Source organism: Mandrillus leucophaeus, unplaced genomic scaffold (assembly GCF_000951045.1).
Source record: "Mandrillus leucophaeus isolate KB7577 unplaced genomic scaffold, Mleu.le_1.0 Scaffold1470, whole genome shotgun sequence".
Taxonomy (NCBI): Eukaryota; Metazoa; Chordata; class Mammalia; order Primates; family Cercopithecidae; genus Mandrillus; species Mandrillus leucophaeus.
Window position 1 is genome coordinate 316,140 of NW_012101444.1, and position 9,080 is coordinate 325,219.

Sequence of the window (9,080 nt, forward strand, 5' to 3'; positions counted from 1 at the left end):
GGAGTCATTGCTACGGTCAGAAAGAACACAGGCTTTGGAATTAGACCTGAATGTGAATCTCAGACTGTGATTCTCAGACTACTCAAAACTGTGTGACACCTATCATGCTACCTTTTGAAGCCATGTTTTTCAGCCATGAAATGGTGATAATTATACCCCCTAAAAGCTTTGTGTGATAATTGGATTAGGTAATGCAGTGTCTGGTATATGGTACACACTCAAAAATGTTTATTTCCTTTTCTTCCTATCCAGCTTCAAACTGCAGCATTGGTGTAGGTGAATCTTCCTCAGACTGACTGGATCCATTTATTTTGACCTCTGCCCCTTACCTACTTGATATCTTGGCTCTCAGGGATTTTTAATCCAGTCTCTGCTTTCATCCCCGTCTTTGGATTTCAGTACTCAGCTACTTCCACCCCACGCTCCAGATGCATGGAACTACTCAGTGATCCCAAACTTTCTCATCTCTGGAAGCTTGCCATGATATTTTCCACTTTTTTGCATGGACAACCTCTACTCAGGTCTCACTTAAACACCACCTTCCCATCCAGAAAACCTTCCCTGATTCTCCCAAGGCCAAGTTGGGCCTCACTACTGTCTGTTCCCCTAGCACCCTGTGGCTATCTCCATGGCAGCACCCAGCACACTGTTCTGAAATCCCTTGTTACTTGGCTATCCCACAGATTATAAGCTTCCAGAGGCAGAGGTAGACCCTTCCTCAAGTTTTCATCCCTAGGCTGTGGCATACAGTAGCTGGTCAAGAATGTTGAGAGGTGAAGAAATACACCTGCATTGCTTCCACGTCATGTGGCTTCATAGTCCTGACTCGACAGACAATAAGCATCGCCTCGAATCACATAAAAGCCATTTTCCTCCCCCGGTCCCATCTGGTCCCCTGGTCACATATACAATATTGTAGGAATATATTTCACAAGTAATAAAGAATTATGGAAGAAAGAGAAAATTCAACATCTACATTTCACTTAACTTTGATAAAAAGTTACATAATGTAGGTGAGATACTGGAGTTTAGTAAACAGAGATAAAGAATAATAAACTGCAAAAAAAAAAAGTCTAGCAAATGAGAACCCCAATGTTCTAGGTAAACAGCATTTGACAATTGATAGATAACTGTGGAAGGAGTCGAGGAATGTGTAAGAAGCATATTGTGGAAAAGACAAAGATAATACATAAAGTACTGAACACAGTGAGGATGCAGGGGCATTTACATTCATACATGATCCCTTAACTTCATTGTATTCTATTGTTAACATAACACATACATTACAGGGAAAGAAATTTATCTTTCTGACTCTCCCTCTGTTTGTCTGTATGGTGCTGACTAACTTGGAAATAGCTTCAGAGAAAATGGGCCTTAAGTCATGGCTCACAGATATCTGTGAACTGTCCTGCCTGAGTCGTGCTTAATCCAAGTCCAGAATTTTCCAAGTGGCATTAGGAGTGCTGAGATCACCGTGAAGTGGCGGCCCTCTTACTTTGTGTGAAGATGTAGGGGAACCTGTCAGGGATGACTGAGGGAAATTCTGGTTGCCATATGTCTTTTTTGCCATCTCACAAGTAGCCCCTCAGTATCCCTGAAAAAAAAAGTAAATCAGAGATGCCTTCATGGCTCTCACAACCCAAATCTCACTAACATGCAATATTTAAAAACGTTAAGTCAACAAACAAAGTAACTTGGAGCATATTCTTTATTTTGGTGCCAAAACCTTTGTTTTAAATATACAACATTCCGAACATGAGCCCTTAAATACTAGTAATGTTGATACTGGGTAAATGTGATAATTTTTATGATTTATTTATTGACCTACCACCTCGATTATTTTAATCTCCACAGGAACCCAGCCTGTGACGTGGGTAGAATCCCAGGCTGGAGATTAACAAAGAATGCACCCCGGACTTTTGCTCACACATACGAAAACCCAGCCAGGCACATGTTCCAGAAGGCACCCTTTGTTCAGAGCTGGGCATTCCTTTGGTGTGGGGAAAGGACTGTTTGATTTCACTGGCATTTCCATATCAGAGAGGAATTCTATAAGAAAGCATCATATTTGAGCTATATGAGGGGACCACTCCAGAAGCAATTTTAGACCAGTTGTCTTTTTTGAGGTTTAGATGTTGATTTGCACAAAGGGTACAAAATGAATACCAGGAACAATTAGGAAACAGGTGTGGCTATTATAACAAAAGTCAAAATAATTGTGGCTTAAAAGAAGCAGGCGTCTATTTCTCTCTTGTGCTAGTCTGAACATAATCAGTCTAGAGCTGAGAGGACAGCTCCACAGTCTGGGGACCAGACTCCTCCTGGCCTCTTCTGCATCTTCAACACTCAGTTTTCATCTCATGGCTACACTGTCTTTTCTCAACTCTTGCCTCATGTTCACCTTCCAGCCAGAGAGAAAGGAGAAGGGGAGGGAGAGGGCACAATCCTTCCTTATGGGCATAAACCTCAAGTTGTTTACACCTTTTCTGTTCACATCCACTGAGCTAGCACCTAGTTACATGGCCACATCAATCTGTAAGACAAGCTGGAAGATGTAATCTTTAGCTGGGATACCATGGACCCAGTTAAAACTCAGCACTTATTTAATTAACAAAGCAAGGAAGAAGGCATATTCAAGAATGGCCAACAATTACCCTTAAACTTCCCTGTGACCTTCTGCTAAAATAGTACAGGCAGAATGTCTGACATAAAGTCAATGTTCAATGCTAATTGTTAACGTTGTTTTAATAAGCAAAAATTTAAGTCAGTCAATTTGGTTTCCTTCTTGATAAAGCGACAAAAGGACAAAAGAAAAATATACCTTCACACAGAGACTTACAATAAGAGTCAGATTGTGAACAAGTGATGTTAGGAGATAAAGTGAATTGTCCTCCTGGACCTGCTCAGTTCTGGGTACTGAAGACTTTATCCATTGGCCCAGCCTTGCCCAGTGCCTCAACTAATCCTAATCAGGATTTCTCTGGCAGGGAGTCTTACAGCTCTATGTTCAGAATCTGACCTATCTTGGGTGAGTCCAAACTGCAGCTCCCTTAACACTCTATTCATTTTTCCAACTCATGCATCCGAGCCTCTGTCCCACTTGTTCCCCTCCTCCACTTGTCCAAATGGACCTTATGATCAAGTCCACCCAAACATTGCACAAGGGAGGTGACACACAACTCTTGCATATGTGACAATTCTGTTATTCTTTATAGCCACCTGTCCTTCATGCTCTGATCTCCTATCAAGTTCAAAGGAAAGAAAGAAAAGAGACAATCAGAAGCTGAGGTGGATGGACACTGTGCCAGAGAGAGATGTGCCAGGATAGAAGCCAAGAAAATCAGAACACATTTATGGCAGTATGATTTTACCGTAGTGAGTGGTCACATAACAGTCCTCTGTAAACTTCAGGTCACAATATATGAAAAGTCCTATCACATTGAGGGGGAGGACGAAGGGGAGCGGGAGGCAAGAGGAGGTTGATTCCTACATCATTGCATTCTCAAATGATTCTGACACTCACTAGGACATCCAAGAAGGATGTACAGTAGTAACCCCTTACCTGTCATCTCACTCCTGTGGTTTCAGTTACCTGTGGTCAACCATGGTCTGAAAATATTAAGTGGAAAATTCCAACATAAACAATTCATAAGTATTAAACTGTGTGCCCTCCCTCCCCATCTTACCCAGGATGTGAATCCTCTGTCCAGCGTCTCCATGCTGTCTACCCTCCCTGTCTGTGATTTACTTAGTAGATTTCTTGGTTAACAGATCTGTTGTCATGGTATCAGAGTGCTTGTGTTCAAGGCAGCCTTACGTTACTTCATAATGGCCCCAACCACAAGAATAGTGATTCTGGCAACTTGGATATGCCAAAGAGAAGCCATAAATAGTCTTTACATGAAAAGGAGGAGGCTTTCAACTTAATAAGAAAAAAAAGAATTGTATGCTGAGGTTGCTAAAAGATACAGCAGAAACAAACCTATCTGTTAAATTGTGAAGAGGAAAAAAAATGTGTGCTAGTTTTGCTGTTGCCCTTTAAACTACAAAACTATGGGCACAGTGCATGATGAGTGCTTAGTTAGGTTGGAAAAGGTATTAAATTTGTAGGTGGATGTGAACAGAACTGTGTTTGATTGGGTTCCTACAATCCGTGCTTTCAGGAACCCACTGGCGGTCTTGGACCATATCCTTCTTGGATAAGGGGGTACTATTGTACCCTCAAAGCAGAGTTTAACATTACTGTTGGGCAAAGTTACTTTCTGACTAAGATATTTCACTGACAACTAGAAAATTTTCAAATTAACCTGTGTGCTGGTCCCACTGTAAGTGGGTAAACAAATAACATTTTACAATAGGTGTTTTCTGGGCTTTCTCTGTCAAAAATGCAGTAGGCAAACCAGGTAGAACAAGAACCAATTATAGGAGAAAGCTCCCAGGGACACTAACAGATGAAACAGGAATATGACTCATACAATATGAGAGTGTCAAGGGATCTCAGTGGTCACCAAAACACCGTTGAGAAAGATATGGCCCTGTTTAGGCCATCAGGTTAGATAGTGATAGAGCCAAAACTGAAGCCTAAGCACCCAGGGCTTCTGGTCCAGTAGGCCTGGTAGGTACTTTCTCACATCAGAGGAATTTATTATTATGAAAAGGAAATACTTCCTGTGATAAATCGTTAATATACTTCTAAAATTGTTTTTTATCAAAAAGGATGAGCTTTGAAATGATGAAACAAATTCTAAGCATATAAATGATCACATCCAACTGTTTGTTGTATAACCACATTCCTAAGGAATTTGCAGAGTGACAAATGACTTCACACACACATTTGTTTCTGGCTGCACCCTTTCTTAGTGGCTTTAGAGAAAATGTTGATTCAAGAATGCAAAAGAGACTGATGATCTGAAGTGGCTGGGAATGAGAAAAATCTTATATAAATGACTGGATCAGAGAATAAGGTAAATGTTTACGTAACACCCTTTCCAATCTGAGTGAAACAATATGGGCCGCCTAGTCCAGGAAATGCTCCCTTGGAGTGGAGGGCTGCTCTGTTTGACTCTGGACATACTTGCAAGGAAGGGAGAGCAGTAGTCAGGCCTTCCTGATCAGCAATTAAAATGGGCAGGAAATTAGCAAATTAATGTACCCAGCATCTCACATAGTTGGCAGGTGAGAGCTCTGGAAGCAGATCGAGGTGACAAGTGCACTGCACAAGGCATCAGAGGACCTGGGTTCCAGTCCTAGCTCTGTCACCATTGTTCAGTTGTGTCACTATGGGCAAGTTACTTAACCTTTCTGGTTGGGCTTCAGTTTCCTTCTCTGTAAACGGAGAGCATTGGACTACATCTTCTCCAGCTCTTGTTTTCCAAGGATCCCTATTCAAATGCCTACAGCAATCATTCTCAGCATAAAGGAATTCTGTGGCCCCCATCCAAAGGACATTTGGCAATGTCACACCAATTGTCACAACAGAGGGGAAGGTGCTACTGGCATCTGGTGACTATAGACTACGGATGCTGTCAGACACCCCAAAATACACAGGACAGCCTCTCCACAACAAAGAATTATTCAGTCCAAAATGTCAACAGTATGGAAGTTTGAAAACACTAACTGAAGGGACAATATAATGATGAGCCCATTTCAACCAGTCATTATCATGTTGCCAAACTTTCAGCTTTTTAAGAGAACTTGAATTTTTGAATTTTTATGTAAATATCTCAAATTTAAAGTATAGCAACATGTCAATTTTTTAAATAAAACACGCTAGGGGCCAAATAAAACAGGGCTTCAGGACAAATCCTGTCTGCAGGCTGTCAGTTTGTGGAATCTTATTTAGCCACATACTGTCCAAGTAATTAATGTAGTTTTGCTGAAAGCATGGATTCCTCCATCTGCATCTGGTTATCTGAGCTAGAGCTAAGCGGGTCAAGGTTAATCCACATTGTGCTCACGCACATGTGTGCGATGTAGTGGAAAAAACACTAAATGAAACATCCAGAGATGTTACTGCTTACCATCTGTGTAATCTTGGAGTAGAAGTCATTAAATTCTCTGTGTAACAGGGTCTTCATTTTTCAGGAGGATATCACTATAGTCACTGTCTACTTCTCCAGTTTGTCACAGCATAATAGTATCTTGGAGCAGGAAGGGGCTTTAGAAATCACCCAGTATGCAATTATACCCAGAGAAGTGGTGTGACTTTGCCCACAAGCCCATGGTCAGTTAATAGAAGACCTGGGCTTGAAAGCCAGGTGTCTTGACTCCATGTCCCAAGTTTCCTGAAGAGGGAAGAAGGGGGGTGATGGGGGAGAGTGCCAGATGTGTCTCTCAACACAGGCTATTCCAGATGTGGTCCACCCGCACATGGCCTTCCAGTTGTGCCTGAATAACACCAGATGTGATCCGAGGATTAAATGTGAAGGGATGGGAAAGTGCTCTGGAGCCTGTAAACTGTTAGCCTGTCTCCCAAATGTAAGGATGGTGTTAGTATTAATTTGTCTCCGCTGTATGGCCATAGGCAGCTCTTGGCCAACAGCAGTGTGAGTGCCTGGTACTGGTCATAAGAAGGCCTGAGTCACAGCGTGTGGCTGGCTCAGAACACAGTTTACTCACAGAAAACCAGGCAAAAGCAGATCAGTAACATCACTATGGCTGCTGAAAGGCAGTGTTGTCACAATGCCATGAAGACGGAAAGTTAAGTTGCCGTTATTAATTAACATGAGATAATGGCATTAAAAGATAAATCTTCAAGGTCAACCAAGGTTTATAGACATCAAAATCTCTGCACTCCTGCCCTGTCTTCTCCAAGCATCTCTTATGCTTTCCTCCCTGAGACTTTTGTTCTCCCTCCATGTGCTGGGGGTCTTACCCCCTTCCCTCTGCCTTACCTAAAAGCCTCCGTCTCTGAGGGCAGGAGAGGACAGAACAGAAGATCTCTCACTGAGCCTTCACCTGAATGAAGTGTGTGCTTGTGCCCACAATTCTACCACACAGGTGACTTTCCTGTCTTATGCCAGGTCAGGGACCAGCCAGCACATTTTGTCCTGATGCAGGTGCAGCCAACTCCTCTTGTTGGCTTTAAGTTCTCAGAGTTAGTTCCATCTTTGTTTAGCATGTTCATTGTAATTACAGAGGGGGGGACCTCAGTTTTTGTATCAACTTTCAGCATTTTGTTTCTTCCTTAAATATCACAGTTATTTCATGTCAAAACTTCTCCCAAGTCTGTGTGAACATCGCTAGTAGCTGTGCTGTCTGTGGCAGAGAGTGAGACGGAACATGCTGATGTTGCAGCTGCTGCCATGTACTCGGCTGCTCCAGAAGGTTTTACATTTTTTAATGTAATGATAGAGTTTTCAGTTACTTACAGGATGTAATTATAAATACATATTTGCAATAGAACCAGCTCGATGTGCTTACTTTTCCATTAATAGAACACTCTGCACTTTTTGGAATGCATGTACCAACCTTTCCTTAAAGCTCAGCTGAAACTTTAACTCCCTGTTAGGCTTTCCAACCAGTATCTTTCTCCTCTAATTTTCCTTAGTTGCTGTCTGCTCCACTCATTAAGGCCTGCAGACCCTCTCTTACTGTTTCTAACAGTTTATGTGTGCTTATATGCTCCTTGAAGGAAAGAAGATTCATCTACCCTTTCTTCTTCTACCTAATACAAACTACTCACCTCGCAAAACAATCAATAGTTCTTATTTGTATCTACATTGTGTAGCTTAGTGTTCATTGTTGCCGGAGTTTGTGAGGGCTGGGCGCCTAATACACAGTATCTCACCTCCCAGTTAAAGTGATGAACATTTAGAAAAATAAGACAAGGAGGTGAAGAGATAAGAGATGAGCTACTAAAGATGAAGTTGGAAGACACAACTCAGAACGAGGCGGTGGGGTGTCCTCATTGTCCACTGAACTCAGCGGTGGTAGGTGGTACTCGGTGAGAGCTGCCTCCCGCAGATGGGGAGAAGGCTGACCCCACAGAGTGGTGGAGTAAGGATTTTCATGTAGACAGCTCACTCCCAAAGGAAGAGGGATAGAGGTATTAAACTTAATCATATTCATTTCAAATCGACCAATCCGAAAATTAGTCTAGCTGCTTTGAGGCAGAATGGGTGAAGGGACAGAGAGGTCAGGAGCCTTATACTGATAAGTTCCGTCTGCATGGAAGATCACATGAGAAGTGGGGAAGAACTGCTCCTCCTCAACAATTATTTTTAAATATTTAAAAATCTATCGAGTTTTGAACACACCTCATTCAAACTGAGGTAAATCCCAACACAATCTTCTGGAGTCATCCATCACTCATGAAACAACAAAAAGAAGAGTGATTTTATAACATCCTAAAATGCTCATGTTACTAAGGATTTGATATGGTTTGGCTGTGTCCCCACCCAAATCTCATCTTGAATTGTACCTCCCATAATCCCCACATCATGGGAGGGACCTGGTGGGGGGTAATTGAATCATGGGAGTGGATTTTTCCCATGCTGTTCTCGTGATAGTGAATAAGTCTCAGGAGAGCTGATGGTTTTATAAAAGGGAGTTCCCCTGCACACGCCCTCTTACCTTCTGCCATGTGAGAAGTCCCTTTGCTCTTCCTTCATTTTCCACCATGATTGTGAGGCCTCCCCAGCCATGTGGAACTGTGAGTCCATTAAATTTCTTTCCTTTATAAATTAACCAGTCCTGGGTATGTCTTTATTAGCAGCGTGAGAACGGACTAATACAGGATCAATACACCAATACTTTGTAATCTGTTCACTGGGCTCAATCCTTTCTTTCCTTATGGCTGCATAAATATGACCTACCTATAATTCACCCCCACCTCTCCAGAGACTGGAGGAACTGCCTAAGTATGAATGAGGCCTGTTCATCTCACAGAGACTGGCAAGAAGGATGATATCTGTCTAAGAGGTTAATTAGGCCAATTCAGGGAACAAATTCAAACCCATGTCCAGGATTTTTTAGGATAAGGGAGCCACTTAAGTTTATAAGGTAGTAAGCTAATGTTTATAACTTAGTACTTGATACTTTCTTCCTCTTCTTCTTCTTCTTCTTTTTTTTTTTTTTTT

The 9,080-nt window shown here is 42.0% G+C and overlaps 1 protein-coding gene across 1 annotated transcript in view; it reads right to left on the reverse strand.

Annotated features, from left to right (window-relative positions):
- Nucleotides 1–975: 975 nt before the first annotated feature.
- The window catches only part of CCDC91 (coiled-coil domain containing 91), a 341,299-nt gene continuing 333,194 nt past the window's right edge, over nt 976–9,080 (reverse strand). Inside the window, exons 13-14 of the mRNA XM_011974648.1 lie at nt 3,563–3,609; nt 976–1,594 (exon numbers count right to left, since the gene is read on the reverse strand). Coding sequence (XP_011830038.1) covers nt 3,585–3,609 — 25 coding nt within the window. The 3' untranslated portion in view covers nt 976–1,594; nt 3,563–3,584. The remainder of the gene's footprint in view (nt 1,595–3,562; nt 3,610–9,080) is intronic.